This window comes from Apis mellifera, linkage group LG2 (genome assembly GCF_003254395.2).
Source record: "Apis mellifera strain DH4 linkage group LG2, Amel_HAv3.1, whole genome shotgun sequence".
NCBI lineage: Eukaryota > Metazoa > Arthropoda > Insecta > Hymenoptera > Apidae > Apis > Apis mellifera.
In genome coordinates, this window is record NC_037639.1 from 16,016,441 (window position 1) to 16,035,769 (window position 19,329).

The following is a 19,329-nucleotide window of genomic DNA, read 5'->3' on the forward strand; positions in this document are numbered from 1 at the left end:
TCGATAAGAAGAAAGCGTTATTATTATTTGTTTATGTTAAGTCGACGTACACGCAGAGAATATATATATGTATCGAATAAAAGAGAAATGAAGTTATATATCACGAAAGAGATTACGATCGATGAGATAGTTTTGTTATCTCGCTTCATTTCTCGCTTTGCGTTGTTCCACGTGTTATATACGAGTTTTAAGTTGTTTCGTCCGATATCCTCGCCAGGATACGATCGATTTGAAACGAGGATGCCGATCGTTTCGCTTTAGTCACGTCTCACTTGTCCGATTACAGGCGGAGGATCTTTTAGACGACATACTGTCGTTCGAAGCCAACTCTCTGGGTGATAATTTAAAGGACAGCCAGTCGGGAAGTCTGACCAATATTCCCGAGTTGCAAATCAAACCGGAACCTTTGTTACTCACGGAGGCGGAGATACATGCGCTTGCCAAAGATCGACAAAAGAAAGATAATCATAATATGAGTAAGTAAGCAAGATCGAGTATTGCGTCAATATCGTCGTCTTCGTTACCCTGTTACTGTCAATTAGTAACAGCGTGCGAAAAACCATGTAATAATTTATTCGTGTTCACCTCCTTTTATTTCGTCGAAAAGAATATCGAAATCCAATTTTTTCCTCGATCTCGTCGATATATTTTTAAAAAATTATATTCGAAGATATGTCGATTAATTATTCTTATTATTATTATTTTCAGTCGAGAGACGACGACGGTTCAACATCAACGACAGAATCAAAGAGCTCGGCACTCTTTTACCGAAAACCAACGATCCGTGAGTATCCGTTTACCTATTTTTTCGTTTCTCTTCTTCGTCTCGTCGACGATAATGCGACGATAACGCGATATCGAGTATCCTCCCTCCTCTCTTTTTATTCCATAACGCTTCGTACACGTTGCGTTTTATTGCGTTATATGCTTTTTTTTCCTTTTTTTAAACAAATATAAACATATACGTTTGCAAAAAAAAAACGACGAGGAAAACGACGAGGATGAATGAACGATTCTTTCCTCTTTTCAACGTCGAATGGATCGTACGAATCGTACGTGTCGCGCGAAAGAAAGACGTTAAAGAGTATCTAACGAAAGGCTCGATAGTAGACCAAGTTACGGTGTCGCGACTCGATAACAAAACGAGTCTAATTACACGGCAAACATGCCCATACGACCCCGTTTTTCTTTTCGTCCACCGGCGTATCTTGCTCTACTCGAGTAAAGATTATATATCGTTATTTGCTTTCGTATTCTCTTACGAAATTCACACGAATCGAAGTTCAGTTTCATTCCAAGATCGATAATCTTTCGAATCGAAAATTAATACAAACGTATCGACGTTACGCGTTATCGTCCGTCGATACAGACGTTTTCAATCTATTAACTCCATCCAATCGAGCGTGTTGGGCCTACATATTTTGTTTCGAAACGCTCCGCGCATGCGCGTATCGTAGGCCCGAGGCTACGCGAAGGGGGAAGAAAATTTAAAAAAGAGAACGAATATGCTTATAAACACCGATATTCATCGCTGGTTGCTTTGTTTCAGGTATTACGAAATCGTTCGGGACGTTAGGCCGAATAAAGGCACGATACTCAAGTCATCGGTGGAATACATAAAATTGTTGAAAAACGAGTTGACGAGAATGAAACAGAACGAGGTGAGGCACAAGCAATTGGAGCATCAGAATCGCCGACTCCTTTTACGAGTTCAAGAGTTGGAATTGCAAGCAAAAGCGCATGGCCTTCCGGTTTCTGATTTCAATTGGGCATCCACTTCCGGTAGCATGTTAAACGCCTTTGCTCGAAACAAACTCGAGCATCGCAAGGTAATCCAACCTAATTCCTCGTTTTTTTTTTTTCTTTTTTTTTCTTTTTTCCTCCACCGAGAGAGAGATACATATATACTCTCCTCGTTCCTGTACAGCTGTATATACGTGCTTCCGTTTTTACATAACGGCGAAACGCGCGTATCCTCGTGTACTAACCACATTACACGATTCCTATGAATTTTTCGTCAAGGTTATCCCGATCGACGCCGATACATACCTACACCGATGTACAGTTTCACGATCCTTGATCCGAATAAACGTTCCCGAGACTGGTTTCGTAATTCGCATCTGTTCCGATCACCAGACTACTATGTAACTACCACGATATCGTTCCTTTATTCTATTCTCTCTCTCTTCCTCTCTTACACGCATAAATAGACAATTTTATACCCGATATCGCCGACAACTCTTCTTCCCTCCCCCCTATTTCCAACCATTTATTCTTCCCAATATTCATTTTCCCAATCGTATTTATCGTCATTTATCGTTTTTTTTTTCTCTTTCCTCTTCCTCTTCCACCACGAGGAAAGATCGTTCCGCATAGATAACGAGAAAATTTGAATCGTATTTCCCATTATTTACGATCTCTTTTTCAATATCGTCTCGCGAATCTGTATCGTATTTCTCTATATTCCTCTCGGATTTTTTTACTTTTACTTTTACACACGTGTCTCGAAAAATATCGATCGTGCAACACGATATTTATATTTATATGTATATTCGTACAGATTCCAGAATTGGTTACCGAGGAGGCGACGAGTTTGAGCATATCCCAACTGGAAGATCTGATGGAGGACGACGGGAATGGGCCGATTCACAGCGGCGATCCAATGCTCTCCTCGCCACATCTGCCGCCGTTGAGCCCGACGCAGACCGGTTGTCAACACGGGCTTCCGGACGAGGACACCCTCGGCAGTTTGGCACCGACCACGCCCAATTCTTCCTCCGACATGGATATTGTCGCGTAATTTCGAGAGGGATCGAATCGAACGGGATTCGAATGTTATACTCGGGCCAGCAACGATGATGCGAATGATACGAGAGAGAGGCAAACAAGTCGATTGGCGTCCCGTTGCGTTCATGATCATCGCGCGCACAAGCGTTTTTCTTTTGTCGTTATCTTTCTTCAACGGCTGGCCGTTACTTACGTTATTACGTATTATTACGAACTGTATACGTATTTTATACGTGGAACGATACTGGTGCATATGCAATATTTGTACGACAGGCTCGTTCTTTCTTCTCTCGAAAAAGAAACCTCACCGACTAGCCGCGCGTCCTTTTAACTTTTAATTCGTTGATTCGCGATTACACCCGTTACCATGGGAATGTAAAAGGGAATGTACTTGTTGTGGGAGAAAAACTCGCGCAGGTCGCGAGTCGTCGAACGAACAAAGGAAATATGTTTCAAAATATTTTTGAAATTGCATATCGCGTTGTCCAAATTACGATATTTTGGACAAGGTCTTAGTTTTAATCTCGCGAGATTCTTTTCATTTCAATTATCGAGCATATTTCAACCATTTATTTAAAAATTCTTTCCACATCTTTGTTATTTCTTTTTTTCTTTCCTCTCTTTCTCTCTTCTCGCGAAGATGCGAACGTCGTTTCAAACGTCGATTCACCGTCGATATATAAATTATAAATAATTTGATTATAACGATGACGTTTGATTCGAGCGGATAATTTCAATGATATTTTTATAGAAAAAAATCTTCCGATGTGAAAAGACATATATACATACATATATATATATACATATATATCTAATATTCATAATGGTGAATATGTGCCAATTAAAATTTACACATCTAGATCTAAGAAAATGATTCGTTTTAATTTTAAGCGACGATCGATTCGAAACTTCAAATTTCAAAACAAAAATGGTGCAAACGATATAGGAAGTAGTATAGAAATTCTGCGAAAAAAAAAATGGTCAATGTACATAAAAAAAAAAAAAGGAAATCTGCGAATCGAATTTTCTAAAAGTATTTCGCGATGGAAACAACAAACAAATAATTTGCGTTGTCTGAAGAATAATCTGTACACGTTTTTACACGAAATGAACAGATATGCATATCGATGCACGCGAATATCCAACTATCGTTTCCGTCGCTCTGTGATCATTGTATTTTAATACCTATCTAACAATTGCGTCTTACCTCGTCTTAATACGTATTATTCTCGCTCACTGTTATCCGCGAGAACCGCTCTAGAATGAAAGAAAAAATCGCGATAAATTCTAAGCGGGGATCGCGAGAAACTATAGAATATATAAAGAAATGTTACAGAAAGACCGTTCAATCGTTTATTTTACGCTTCGTTTTTACTTTCTTCTTTCCTCTCTCTCTCTTTCTCTCCTTTTTCTTTCTCTTTTTACAACGAATGAAAAAGAATTTCTAAAATTCGTTTGTTCTAGATAAATATGCGTGTGCAAAATTACACGAATCGAACGAATCGAAAATAATTTAACGTACCTGTACGCGCACGCTTGAATAAATATGATAAAAGACTTGAAGAAAAGCAAAGATGAAAGAAACCAAGGATAAAAATTTGCGATCGATAAAAAAGAATTAACTCGATTAAACTCGAAAGCTAAGAATTTAAGAAAAATCGTTGAAAGAAACGATTTCAGGATTGGACGAATTGCTCGTGGATATCTCGTGGACGATTATATCTCGTGGTAAGATTACGAAACACAATCATTATCATTTCCAGCCAATCGAACGTAATTTTTCCATTATCTCGAATCGTTTTTCGAATACTCTTCCAACAATGCTTTCCTCTTTCTCTCGTTTAAAATTTAAAATTGCTCGAGATTATCGTTGTTACAGATCGATCGTCGATTTCAAATTGATCCTTCCGAGCCGTGAGCTAAATAAAATGGATACGGATGGATAAACGTGGAACAAGGATCGAACGAATAAATATGCAAACTTTTGCAAATTAAGTAAGTAAGTAAGTAGTAGAAAAAAATTTGGAATTGTTTCTTTTTTTAAAATTCCTTATATCATAATGCGTGAGAAATTATTCATAGAATCATGCGATAGGATCGTTTCCATCTTTTTGTAATCACATTGGATAATCGATTCTATTAAATATTTAATAATAATTATATAATTTTGTAATCTTTAAGATTACATCACGAATACCGTTGTATGATCGACGATACATCATTTGGATGCATACAATATATTTAATTATCATAAATGAAACGATTTAGAATATATCGTTAAAAAAAAAGATAGATGTACGTTTTCCTTAATTTAATCTCATTACGATTTTACGATCGTTGAAAAATAGCGAGTAAATTTTTGTAAACGAATGATTTTTTACCGCCTATTTTAAACGACACAAGGTTGCATAGAACTCGTTTAAACTCGCTTGTCGATCGTAAATGAAATAATAAAATTTTATTTATTTTCAAGGTTCGCATTCTTATTTCCCCGAAAGATACAAAAAACCGATAAAATATCGAATCCTTAACACCTTCGACACGTAACGAATTTATAACGTAACCTACGAATTACGTTATATTTCGAATCGGGAAAAAAATCGATGAATCTTTCCGTTTTCCGAAATATCGGTGTCTAAGAATTCCGCGATGTGTTGAATTCGAAAGTGAGAATCGAAGTAAGAGAAAAAGAAGAACGAAAGAACGAGAAAGAGATAACTGTCGTTATACACGATTAACAACACGTTATCTTACAATGTTTCGAAAAAGCACATTTTTCGATACCGCGGTAAATCGTTAAATCGCATCTCGTTGTTAATACGCGCGATAAAGTGATATCCGAAGGAGAAAAGAGGGAAAGGGAGAGAGCCCGTCGAAAGGGAGGAGGGAGACGAGGGAAAGAAAAGAAGGAAAACGAGGGAAAGGGAATACGGGCTAAAATTTGATAAAAAAAAAAAAAAGAGAAAGAGGACGGTATCGAAGATGATCGTGTTCGTGATTATCATTATCAGGCAATATGATCATAATTTTATATCGGTGAAACGTGAATGCGATCACGCGTTAGGCGCAAGAAATTTCAAAATTACTTATTCTTCCTCGGTCGCCACGTGCACAGAACGTGGGAATCAAGAGCGTGGAGCGAACATGCGCGCTCGTATCTCGAGCCAATAAAGAGTCAAGCTTTTGTCTCACCTCTCGAGGCTCGAGACAATTTTAAAATGTTGATTGGTCGATCGAGCTTTCTCGCCGTTACGTCACCGTTACATTGTTTTCGACGCGCGACCACTCGTGCATCGATCTCGTGCTCGCTTCGTTTTCCCGAACTCGAGTCCGATCGTTGCGGTTGCAAAACTCGATCGAGCGATAAAAACAATAGGCGAAAAAAAAAAAAGAAAAGAAAAGAAGAAGAAACGGATGTCATTTATATATCGCGTCGTCATTCGGCCTTGATCTTTATCACGATTGAAATTTTTCCAATTTTTTCTTTTCTTTTTCTTCTTCTTTTTCATTCTCTCTCCTTTTCTCGACGAGATCTCGCGAGATTCTCAATCATCGATGATAAAGATCGATCGGATGGTTGGCCGTACGAGCCGTTCACGGATACGAATTTTAGCGAGGACAAGTGTAATCGGGGAGGGAGCGATACGGTGTTTCGTTTCGAAACGATTTGTCGGAAAGATTATCGGAAGAGGAGAGAGAGAGAGAGAGAGAGATAGGAAAAGAGATACGAGGGAGGGGAGGGGTGGCAAAAGAATGGAAGAAAGGGTAAAGGAGAAGAAGGGAAAATGGAAGTTGCAAGATCACGGTTGGAGATTCGCGTTTGTATTAATCTTTTGCGGACGTAAGACATAATGGCAGCGAGCTGTTCAATTACGCTCGGATTAGCGGTACACGAGGGGTTCCCCTTCTCCCCAAACCACGTCTCTCCTCGAGAATCTGTACTCTCAGTGTCCCTTGCACGCTCTCCACCTCGTGTACACAATCTACCAGGGCCTTTGAAACGCTATATAAAGTGACAAACTTGCTTGGTCGCGCTGTATTACGGCGTTAATACGGTATCACGTTTCGCTCGGGTAATATCGAATCGGGCCATTTTTTTAACTTTTCACCGTCGCCCCGTCAACTCGGATCGGACAACCACCCCGGATCCCATCTTCTCTCCAAGGGCGAGGACGAATCGTGACCGACCGACCGACCGACCGACCGACTCACCGATCGATACTCCTCTTCTGGTCCCGCGTCAACCGAGCCAAGGATGACTCGATACACCACGTCGTGAGGATCTGTATATACGAATAAAATCTATTTTACGGTGTATTTCATTACGGGAAGAAATACGCAGTTTTCTCTCGCGTATCCAACTTGCGCATTTACCGTATTTAACCTAGGTAATTTTCACCAGTGTCACATTACCATTCTTGGCACGAACAAATTGCTACTTACCTGCTCGTGTACGGTTTTACGATCGACGGCTTCGCATCCTTCGTCGATGCGATTCTATACTATACTCGCGTATTACTCGGGTATTACGAACGATTATATCACTATCGTGCACCCTATACTATAATAGCCTTGCCACCGACTCTACTCAGGATAGAGTATCGCAACTCGTCCCGCCGACTGACCCGAATATTAACGTTTCCCCTTTTCATCGCTCGTTTGTCGCTCGCTCGTACATATCCCTTCCATTTCTATCAACCTGTTCGACACGCGCCAACACGCGTAATCCGAGAATAAACGTTCCCGCTTCAAACGTTCGCTTTTTATATTTCCTTTCCAACCCGTCATTATCCAATTATCGGCAAACGCGCGAATCAAAGAAACCTTAAATTGCGAACGGACGAAGAATAGCTAGTAATCTACTTACAATGGCCACTTTTATTATGCGTATAAATACCTGTGCAGATACGCGTATAACTATGCACGTACACGTATATACGGGCATAGTGATCGATTAGAAAATTCATCGTATAGTTGGACCGAATATCATCTTGCGATTTTTACGAATAAATCGCGCGATAAAAGAGCAGCGTATCGAAACGTATTATCATCTTTTTTCCTTTTATTTCTCCGTTTTTTCGTCGCTAACATAGTTATATTTATACATATATGCTGATACAAAAGATAACATTTTTACGACACTTTGCATCATCGAAGATTAGCGATACGATATATATATGATTTGTTATAGATTTACACGTTCCACGAACATGAAACGAGTACTCTTATTATCAATCTGTTCACTGATGGGATTTCTCCAGTTTGCCAACCCTCTACCTCGAAACGCGACCGAATACGAAGGTATTATCTCTCTTTAACCATTTCGAGTTTGATCTTTTCATTCTCTCTTCGATCGAACCTTTTCTTTCTAAAATTTTAATTTTACATTTTCACGCGATTCGCAGATATGTCCTATTGGCTAAAATCTGGCCAAGAGAATCTTCGAAGGATCCTAGCTCATCGTAATAATGAAAATCGCGCGAAGAACATTATTATTTTCATCGGTGACGGGATGGGAATTTCTACGATCACGGCTGGTCGAATCTACAAAGGCCAAATCAAGGGTAACACCGGCGAAGAATACAAATTGGCGTTCGAAATGTTTCCCAACGCTGGATTCGCCAAGGTATCGTATATATGCAATGCTTTGTGCAATCAATTTCAATTCTCGTTCATTTTCGTAAAATCTTTCTTCTTCTTCTTCTTCCTCCTTACAGACTTACAACACGGACAAGCAAGTTCCCGATTCGGCTGGAACAGCTACCGCGATATTTTCCGGCGTGAAATGTCGTTACAAGGTTATCGGCTTGGACACGAGATCTTCGTTCAATAAATGCGACAAGTACATCGATCAAGCGAGCAAACTTACAACCGTCGCCGATTGGGCTCAACAAAGTGGCATGGGCACGGGTAAGCAATTTAGATGGAAGAGAAATAAAAAGTGAATAATTAATCGAAAACGTGACTCGGTAGCAGCAATAGATCGACTCACGGTCGACTACCGGCGTTAAACGTTAAACAGACCTTGCCGGGACGAGCAGAAAAAACGACACGGCAGAGGAACGATTGCGAAACGACCTTCCGTTTTATCTAGGCCGCGATATATATCTCTTTTTTTCTTTTTCTTTTTTCTTTCTTTTCTATCATGCTATCGTTACGCGAAATTCGATCGATTCCGAAAAAATATTATTTTTGTCCAAAGAGAAGAGAAAAATTGAATCGTTGTCTAAATATGAAATACAGGATTCGTAACCACGACTCGGGTCACCCATGCCACTCCGGCAGGATTGTACGCTCACGTGAACAATCGCGACTGGGAATGCGACACCTCGATACCGAAACAATACAAGGATTGCGTGAAGGATATAGGAAGACAGTTGATGGAGGATGAACCGGGAAACAAGTTTCAGGTAAACGTTTCTATCAATCGTTTCTTCACGTCCTTCAAACGAATCGAATTGGCATTTTATCGTCGAACATTAAAAACAGGTAATAATGGGCGGTGGAGCGCAACACTTAGGTTTACCTATGGAACCGATAGATCCCGATACGTGCGTCAGGGGAGATGGGAAAAATTTGGTGGAATATTGGGAGGGAAACAACCCTGACGGGAAAGTGGTAACCAACACCGAACAACTCTTCTCCGTCGATATCGCCAACACGTCGAAAATTCTCGGAATCTTCGCCACCAATCACCTCCCCTACCACGCCGTCAAAACCGAAAATACGCCAAGTTTGGCCAATATGACCAAACAAGCTATCAAATTGCTCCGGAAGAACGACAATGGTTTCCTTCTGATGGTGAGTTTTTCGTTTAAAATTCTCTTTCGTCCACTTTCTTTCTCCTTTTTCTTCCCGTTACTTCTGAAAAAAATAGCGATATATCGCGGTTTTTGGTGGTGGCGCAGGTCGAGAGCGGAAGAATAGACATGGCCCACCATCACAATTACGCAAAGTTAGCATTGCGAGAGTTATCGGAACTCGAGGAGGCGATATTGGCCGCCCTTCAACTGGTCAAGTTGGAAGAAACATTGGTGATCGTGACTGCCGACCATTCCCACGCGTTCACCATTAACGGTTACCCGAAGAGAGGGAACGACATCCTCGGTTTCGCCAACGATCCAGCCAAGCCGAACGTGCCTGCCTACGAGACGCTCAGTTACATCAACGGTCCAGGCTTCTTCTATCATCGACGAAACGACAGCAGCAACGTTAACGAAACGTGGAGGCCCGTCGATCTGGATCAGACGCGCAATGATCCCTACTACACTCAAATGGCTGGGATATATTTGGAGGACGAGACGCACGGAGGCGAAGATGTCGGAGTTTACGCGATAGGTAACGAATTATTATTTTTATTTTTTTATCTATACGATGTGTAAATTTTTCACGTGGCAAAATTTCCAAGATATTTTGTTATTCATTCGTAGATGCTCCAAACTATTCTATTTGAAGAGATACATTCGATAACGTTTCGATTTTTTCCTAGGTCCGTATTCCCACTTGATTCGCGGTACTTTTGAACAAAATTATATCGCCCACGTAGTGGCGTATGCGGCGTGCTTCAAAGACTGGCCTTCCCATTGTGACAACGTTTACAATCGTTACTTCTACCAACTGACCAACTCGGTGAATCGTAATACCGATTCATCCATTGTATCTCTCTTGATGTTGCTGCTTCTCTCGACGCTGGTCAATCGCTATTGATTTTTCTACACATCGAGGACTTACATAGTATAATTAATTCGCATCTCCAAAACACTATTTTTCTTCTCATTGATCGTGCAATTTCGCATAACGTTTCCTTTCTCCTTCTTTCCCATCCAAATATAATATCTCTTTCCAATCCTTTCCCATACTTACTCAATTGTAATTTATACCCACGTACGTATAATGTTAAATTGCTCGAGTCTTTCTATTTCGCTTTTCGCCTCTTTCTTCTTCTTTTTCTTCTTCTATTTTCTATCCCCTTTCGTTTCTTTTTATTTTAAAAACAGTACAAAAAACAAGAGACATGTGAGTACATTAAGTAATTAATCGTACGTTATGATCTGAAACGCGATGGACGATACATCTTAATCATGTACATAATTTTCACGTTTCGAATTATATTTTAACGTTAGGTGCAATTTATCATACGTATTATTGCTATACGTGTATTTATTGTACGTATATTTCGAGTTTATTGTAGTCGAATATAACGATATGATGATTTTGCATCGGTATACGTACGTGCATAAGCTGCGCAAGTATCTAGATATAATGCGTTTACAATGTTACGTTCCATCATTCGAATCGGAACACATAATCCGATTAATGCAGTTTCGTCTGTGATATAGATATGTATACGCAAACTAGCTCGTAATAACTGTATAATCCCTAATTGTAATTTAATACTCGCTCTTGCGATTCGTGTGTATCTTATCCAAACAACAACTGGTTTATACGTAATTATAATCGGTCTTTTCGCACGTTGCAACTACTACTGTGTAGTAATTCTCGCCTACTGTAGGAAAATTCGAGGAGACAGAGCGTCGAACATTGACGACAACGGCGCGATAAACCGATAAGAGAATAATAGTAGCAACGAATCCTCGAATCGTATCGAACGTATTACATAGAGAGTGGAAATGGAAATGAATTCGCGACATTCGTCGAAGAAAGTCGCGACGATGTCTCGTTCGAAATAAAGAATGGAAAAATAAAGAATTTTTCAGAGATGTGGCCTCGATGCTTTCGACGACGCTACGAGTGGTGGTCGTTGCTCGATAAATTCGATTTACCTTTTACGACGGTGAGATAGTAATTCTTGTAGATAAGAGGATCGGTATCGTCGCTGACAAAGTTTCGATCCGGTTTCACCGATGCAAATGGATTCTGACGCGGTTGTAAAACGATTTCTACATCCGCGACGGAATTTATACGAGCTATCTCCCACAGGATCTCGCGCTTTGTGTAAGAGGTGACGGCAACGGGGACCGACGCTTCGCAAAACTCGCGTATCGTTTCGTGCCAGCTGTCTCTCCCCCCGAACCCGGTCTTTCGGTAAAGGCCAGGATTGTAAATACAAATTAGATCGGGCGCGGCGAGACGTTCCGCCGCGTCGTGATAAAGCATCTCGGGTCTAAACGTAACGATAACGCCTCTGCCGGCAGATTTGCATTCTTTGCACAATCGAACCGTCGATAAAAGCCTCGGTGGCACGCCGCTCGGCAATCGCAATTCTGGCCCGATCAATACCAAACGGAGCTTCTTTAAATTTGGTGAAAAATGAAGGAACAATTTCTCCCAAACCCGTAGATTTATACCTTCGAATTGAAATTCAGCGCCAACCAGATGAATCGTCCATTCGATTCTATCCCCCCATTCGGGACGACAAATTTGCGTGGAATAAAGAGCTGTCAATGGAATCGTGCACAATTGGGATAACGTCGAGTACGTGTAAGTATCCATATTTCGATAATACGGGCAATTGCCGTATATCTCGAATAATAGACGGTCGAGATCGAGATCGGATCGCGTAACGGATATTTGGCGAAATTCGTTGGGAATTTTCGGTTCGATCCAACCGTGTCTGTGCTGAAGAAGCAAAACTCTACGCAAAATTTGAAACTGCGCGCACCAATTTTCGTGTTCCCCGCCGTGTTCCTCGCAAAAATATTCCATCCCGCAACGGGGGCAACAGATCGATTTCTCGCTGAAACAACGACAACTCCGACAAACTCTCGGATACAGGATAATCTCTCTCTCCCAAAGTTCCAACGATCTTCCGATCCTCGATTCGAGAGACGCGATCAATTTCAATCGGTAAACGCGATACTGTTCCGGATCGAGCGACTTATCGGGGAAGAGCGTCGATTCCATCGACGAGCGAATCTCGTTCAACGGTTCGCACAACTCGCGATGCTTCGTGGATCCCTGCGCTCGATGCGCGGTCGAGCAATAAGATACCATTCGGCAACGCTCGCAAAATAATTTCGATCTCTGCATACACATCGAGCATAGGCTCGATACGAACACGAATCGCGGTCTTACGTTCAACTCGACTCTCTCCTCCTCTTCCTCGCTCGATGATTCCCGCCAATCATCGTCGCGTAAAAATTCCCTCGTCGATCGGGAACGTGCGTCGATCGGGACGTTTGACGCAGCCTCTTCTCCTCTCTTTTCTCTCGTAGAAAATTTATCCCCTTCGCTTCTTCCATCTTTCTCCCCCTTTCTTTTCTCCCTCTCCTTCTCTTTATCCATCGCTTTCTCTCCATCGTCGACGCAATCGAGATTATCGCATCTCGATCTCCTCAACGATAAATTATTTCCTTTGCTTCGATGATGCTTTTTGCGCCCCATCTAAAATTTTTTGAATCACTACCACCATCTTGTTCGAATTTTAATGATATTGCGTTCAATGGTGCTTTTTATTTTCACATCTCTTTCTCTCTCTCTCTTTCTCAACGTAATTTTGAATGAAAAATTAAAAAAAAAAATTCGATGATTTTTGACCAATCTTTATCGATCCAGAACCATGTATATCTGTTAAATTTAATCTTATTTTAGTTACAAATACGAAAAAAAGGAGAAAGAGAGATATAGAGATAAAGAGAAAGAAAAAAAAACGTTATCGTTTAACCAATAATTTAAACTTTATTATTAAAAATTTATCACGATGTGTTGTGGATTTTTTATGGAAAACTTACCTTGCAATTACGTTACACTTAATCTTGATATCACAGCAATTATTAATTAAATAACAATACTAAATATCTTATATTTCTTACATGAACTTTGATTCGATTACGAATGAGAGTAATTGTCCGAACTTATTTAAAGTATTATCTAGAATGTAACTAAACAAAAATGAAGAAAAATGTATAATCGACTTTGTAAAAATAAGAAAGCGAAAATGAGGATAAATCGAGTTACAATGGCCGAAATCTCGCAAGGTACGTGCATTGTCGAAAAGACAGAGCTTACTTGTGGGCACTGTGCCCGGTGCCCGGATAAAAGTAGTAGTATTTCGAGCGTCGTTCCTTGAATATATACCCTCTGTTCCCGGGGTAACATATCTAAATTGATTACAATTGCATGCATACATTCATTAACATAAATCTCTCTCTTATCTCTTCCTTCGAATATTTGTTTCGAATATATTTCTACGAAATCAATATTTTTATATCGTATTTTATAAATTAAACTTTCTATTTCTGTTTTGTCTCTTTTTTTTTCGTTTTACTTTATATTTTATTTCATTTTCTCTTCTCTTTACAATAAAAACTGAGAAAAATCCTCCTCATGAACATGTAAGAAAAATTAGTAAAAAGAGTATTATTTTTCGCTTTTCCTTGTAATATTATTTCTATTTTTTTACCAACTTCTTTTCCAACTTTATACTCATTGTACGTTTATTTTTAAGATTCACGTATCAAAATTAATTAAGAAAAAAAAAAAGATGAGTAAAAAATTTTTTTAAAGTTATTTTGATTTTATTTATATGAATATTGGATGATTGGATTAACAAAATTACAAATAAAACAACTATCGATATATATATATATATAATCGTTGAAATATGTATAAATTTGTGTAAATTTTTATTTCAATTCAAAAAAAGAAAAAATTCCTGCTAAAATCTTTCTTATGTGCAAAAATTGAAGATTATCGATAAAGTAAATTCCTTTCTTTTTTTATACATTTGTACCATATACGAATAATTTGTTAAATCTATTATTATTATTATTATTGTCATCATCATTATTATTATTGTTATAATTTTTTTATTTTCTTATATGTATACGATCTCATATTTCTGATGTTCTGATTTTGCGATTTTTTCAAATTTCGAAATTCCAATTTTGCACTTTTAATATTTGAACCTGCCGACATAGTTAATCATTTTACATACCACGTATGTGTTATATCGAAATATTGCGTCAAATAAATATAAACATATAATCAAAAATTTTCTGTAATCATGTTTCGTAATATATCAATTTTTTATTATATATAATTTTTCATAGTTTTTCATCTGTTGACTGACAGTGAGAACGCCTCCACGTGGTTGAACGACGAACAAATATGGAGCCGTATTCTACGTTCAAGGTAGGTTATACGGTATCGAGGTTATGTTTTCGCGTTGAAGTATCGTCACTTTGGCAATATATTTTTTCGCGTCGTTGCCAAAACTTTATTTATAAAAATGCTACAAACAGCCAGATTATTCATATCGATTAATTAAATATCTCGTATGTAAAATTAAAAATATTAAGTTACGCGATTACAATGGGAATATCTCTTTTGCTTATAAAAATAATATTTTAATCCGCAATATTATCGTTTTAATAAAATTTTCTTTACGATATTACAATCTTTTTTCATAATAAAATATTATTATAAAAAATTGTATTCGAATCATAATTTTTTTATTAATTTCTTCAAATCGTTTTTAACGAACGATAATGAATTTCTATATATTATTAATTACACTTTTCATATCACTAAATATCACTTATATCTATATAAATATCTAAACATCGTTGTTAAACGTTTTAATTATTTTCATATTCAATTGTATTTTGATCTTTACGATATTTTTTTTTATTCCTTTATCCGACAATTAATTTGTTATTGTATCGTTAACCTCACCTCGTCACCTCACGAACGTTATTTCACACTTTTATTCTTTCACTATTAACTATAAATTGTTTTCTTCGAACAATTGTTTTCTTTGATTCGATTAAGATTAATAAAAACAATTAATTATAACACAGATAAAGCATTTGATAAAGCTTCATCTCAAATGGATTATAATTGAAAACAATTATAAATCAATTTTTAAATAATAATTGATACACGCTTAATCTAATTACAACGTATGAAATACGAAAAAAAAAAAAATACTTCTAAAATAGACATTTATAATATTCAAATACTTTTCTTTTTACTATAATTTCATGATGTTTTTTTTTTTTTACGTTTTTTCGCGTATAATACTATTTTCGTTTAACAGTTTTATAACAGCAAAATTCCAAAATAAATTATACATATAAGTGGAAAAAGATTTTTATTCCAATATATAATGATTATTTTTAATCGTATCGTAAAAAGGAAAAGAATATCAAAAATAGAATCGATCGAACAATATAATAATGTTAATGCTAACGATGATAATGATGATGATGATGATGATGATGATGATGATGATGACAACGACGATGATGAAGACGGTGATAATGATGACAATGAGAATAACGACGACGATGACAACAACAACGATGATGATGATGATGATGATGATGATAATGATAATGATAATGATGATGCTGATGATAATGATGATAATGATGATGATGATGATGATGATGATGATGGCGAGGGCAACGGCGATAACGATGATAATGAAGGAAACGAGCATAAAAAAATGAAGAATTGAAATATAAATGATGGGAACTATAAGAATATTGATAAAGATGACTATAAGAATATTTGATAATAAGAATGGATGAATAGTCAACAATGATGATCATCATGATCATAATAACAAAATCAACAACAACAATAATAACAACAACAACAACAACAACAACAATAATAATAATATATAATGCTCGATAATTAGATATCAATTACAAAAGTTACACTCACATTAAGATACAAGTTTTTGATTTTCAAGTTTAAAAGAATAGCAGCATAATCATTTTTTCGTTACAGTTCTCGATAGTACGGTTTGGAAAGCGATTTAACAAGAATGAACCATGCTAATATAGGAATGAAAGTATACGGAAATAATTTATTAAATATAAGGCACAGAAAATCAGAAAAGAAACTTCACATGAACGAAATGGTGGGTTTGGATAGTGATGAATCGCTTCGATCGAATGTATCTGATATTATTATGGAAGTGGAAATGAAAACTGATGAAGAAACGGAAAGCGAGGAAGAACATAAACAACGACTTATACCATCTTCGATTGATCGTCGATGTATAAACGATAATGCTAAAAAATCGGTTACCCGAGACAATCAATTTAGACAATTTGAAGATGAAAATGTTTGGTTTATGTCTATACAAATGTTCGTGCCTTTTTTGTTAGCTGGTTTCGGCATGGTAGCTGCCAGTATGTTGCTGGATGTTGTACAAGTAATATTTAATATGTTCAATTTAATAGAAATGCATATAATATGCATATGTTGAAATCATATTTAATTATCTCTTCTTTTTTATAGCATTGGCCCGTATATCAAACAGTATCTGAAGTTTACATATTAGTACCAGCATTGCTCGGCTTAAAAGGAAATTTAGAAATGACATTAGCCTCTCGATTTTCCACCCATGTAAATCTTGGACACATGGATACAAGGAAACAGCAATGGGCTTTGATCGTTGGAAATCTTGCTTTGATACAATGTCAAGCAACCGTAGTAGGCTTACTGGCTTCTTTGGCTGCTATAGTACTCGGTTGGATTCCAGAGGCGCAATTCGATATTTATCATGCATTTCTATTATGTGCCAGTGCCTTAGTTACTGCATCTATAGCAAGTTTTTTATTAAGTTTGGTGATGGTCGCAGTTATATTATTGTCCAAACAGATAAACATCGATCCAGATAATATAGCCACGCCAATTGCAGCTTCTCTCGGTGATTTAACCACTTTAATGCTTCTTTCAGGAATAGCATCTCTTCTTTATAGAGCATCAGGTAAATATATATGCAACCAATAAATGCAGCATAAGTAAATTATCACTTGAAAATTAGTTTGTCATTAGTCAAATATTTGTAACGTTACTTCAGAATATGCACCATGGATAGCACCTGTGTTGATAACATTTCACATTATCGTCACACCAATTTGGTACTATATAGCAGCTAGAAATCCATTTACCAGAGAAATATTAGATTATGGCTGGGCGCCTGTAATATGTGCAATGTTAATTAGCAGGTAGGTATTTCCATGTTTTTCATTCTGAAAGTATATATCTTATATGTATCTTATATATATAAATATATATATATATATATATATTTTATAATTTTAAAAAAATATCGCATTATCATTATTTAACATGAATTTTAGCGTGGGTGGTTTAATATTAGATTACACCGTATCCAATTACAAAGGTGTAGCTGTATTTCAACTCGTAATAAACGGTGTTGGCGGTAACTTGGCCGCCGTTCAAGCCAGTAGAATATCAACGTCCTTACATAAAGATGGACGACGATCCAATAACCAAGAAATACTTGTCGTCCGTTTCAATCCATTTCATATTTTTTGTGCAAAAGGTACGTAGATCAATGATAAATTTGAAACAAACGTATTTATAATACGATTATGTTATAGGCGGGCATGCAAGGACTGCTAGAGTTTTATTAACAATGGTGATACCAGGCCATTTAATATTTGGCTACACCATCAGTTATCTTCAAGCTGGTCATACTTCTTTTACACTTATATTTCTTATTGTTTATTTAAGCGCCGCTTTAATACAGGTACATATAGCTAATTTCAATATCATACATACAATCGATATGAAACAAACGATTAGCAGACGATTAGAAAGTTGTATTTTTATTTGATTAGGTAATATTATTGTTATATATCACACAATTAATGGTCGTATGGATGTGGAGACGAGGAATGGATCCAGATAGTTCTGCCATACCATATCTAACAGCAGCGGGTGATTTGATAGGAACAGCTCTATTAGGAATCGCATTTCATTTGCTTTACGCAATTGGAGATGGAGATTCTGATGTTGGAGACTGATGGGATTTTAAATCTAAAGTTAGAACGAATATGTATAAAAAAAAAAAGAACAACGAGCATAACGTTATTCATTGATACTATATTGCGCGATATTTGATCAAATATCGAGATATTTCGTGCTATTTCTATCCTTGTAAATTACGTTTTTGAAACGAATAGATATTATTCACTTTTCTTTTTCTTTTTTTTTTCTTTCTTTTTTTTTTTTTTTCTTTTTTCTTCAACGTTACATCTTTATAATGTTTTCCTCGTTTTTCTTCGGTTAATTTTCCATTGTACAGTCTTGCGTGCGTGCGTGCGTGCGCGCATATATGTGTGTACATATTGATTTGAAAAATGCAAATCTAAAGAAAAATAGATTTACGGTGACGAGTAAAGTAATTATAAGATTTTGAAACAAATTTTAAAATTGTTTCAACATCGATCAAGTATTATAATTTGCAATATATCGCTGAAATTTACATATATAATTTTTAAATGTCCATGCGTGTACAAAAAATATATAATAACGAATATAATATTCATTTCAATTGTTAAATTTGAAACGAATACATGTCCCGCATATCGTATATAACGAAACATGCTCAAATATTTTGTACCAAATAATGTACTTATGCGAATTGAAATAAATTCGACTTATAGATACATGCGTATATGTTGTATCGTTAGATTTTTAAATATTCTTTTTTATTATGCATATATAACGAATTCGAGTTAATTTAAAAAGTATAAATGAGATACATGATGCAGAATAAAGAGAATAGAGGATAGGATACGAAAAAAAGAA

At 36.9% G+C, this 19,329-nt stretch overlaps 4 protein-coding genes across 5 annotated transcripts in view; 2 read left to right on the forward strand and 2 right to left on the reverse strand.

Moving 5' to 3' along the window:
• Window positions 1-4,128, forward strand: part of LOC410802 (microphthalmia-associated transcription factor) — a 14,336-nt gene extending 10,208 nt beyond the window's left edge. The window contains exons 5-8 of one of the 2 annotated variants that reach the window (XM_006568718.3): window positions 287-476; window positions 709-784; window positions 1,550-1,829; window positions 2,561-4,128. In XM_006568718.3, the coding sequence (XP_006568781.1) occupies window positions 287-476; window positions 709-784; window positions 1,550-1,829; window positions 2,561-2,800 (786 nt within the window). In that variant the 3' untranslated portion in view covers window positions 2,801-4,128. The remainder of the gene's footprint in view (window positions 1-286; window positions 477-708; window positions 785-1,549; window positions 1,830-2,560) is intronic. The other variant, XM_006568717.3, reaches the window with a different exon arrangement.
• The window catches only part of LOC410801 (cathepsin L1), a 20,987-nt gene extending 13,159 nt beyond the window's left edge, over window positions 1-7,828 (reverse strand). Inside the window, exon 1 of the mRNA XM_016918106.2 lies at window positions 7,231-7,828. The gene's annotated coding sequence lies outside the window, so the exon portion shown is untranslated. The remainder of the gene's footprint in view (window positions 1-7,230) is intronic.
• Window positions 6,581-19,189, forward strand: LOC551687. Its single transcript, XM_026439176.1, has 14 exons — window positions 6,581-7,062; window positions 7,979-8,088; window positions 8,193-8,413; window positions 8,505-8,697; window positions 9,031-9,197; window positions 9,277-9,588; window positions 9,696-10,125; window positions 10,277-10,488; window positions 16,499-16,918; window positions 17,005-17,476; window positions 17,570-17,717; window positions 17,853-18,058; window positions 18,117-18,265; window positions 18,357-19,189. Exons 1-14 carry the CDS (start codon window positions 7,043-7,045, stop codon window positions 18,540-18,542), a joined length of 3,246 nt encoding a protein of 1,081 aa, XP_026294961.1. The 5' UTR covers window positions 6,581-7,042; the 3' UTR covers window positions 18,543-19,189.
• On the reverse strand, window positions 10,552-14,001 carry LOC100577377. Its single transcript, XM_026438943.1, has 2 exons — window positions 13,479-14,001; window positions 10,552-13,131 (listed from the first exon to the last, which is right to left on the reverse strand). The coding sequence occupies exon 2, from the start codon at window positions 13,129-13,131 to the stop codon at window positions 11,533-11,535; it is 1,599 nt and encodes a 532-aa protein (XP_026294728.1). The 5' UTR covers window positions 13,479-14,001; the 3' UTR covers window positions 10,552-11,532.
• Window positions 19,190-19,329: the final 140 nt, after the last annotated feature.

Coding starts and splice junctions, on each gene's coding strand:
- LOC551687 (XM_026439176.1), top strand. CDS start 7,043: ATGACTCGATACACCACGTC. Junction 8,089..8,192: donor AAACGCGACCGAATACGAAG/GTATTATCTCTC, acceptor CGCGATTCGCAG/ATATGTCCTATTGGCTAAAA. Junction 8,414..8,504: donor CCAACGCTGGATTCGCCAAG/GTATCGTATATA, acceptor TCCTCCTTACAG/ACTTACAACACGGACAAGCA.
- LOC100577377 (XM_026438943.1), bottom strand. CDS start 13,131: ATGGGGCGCAAAAAGCATCATCGAAGCAAAGGAAATAATTTATCGTTG.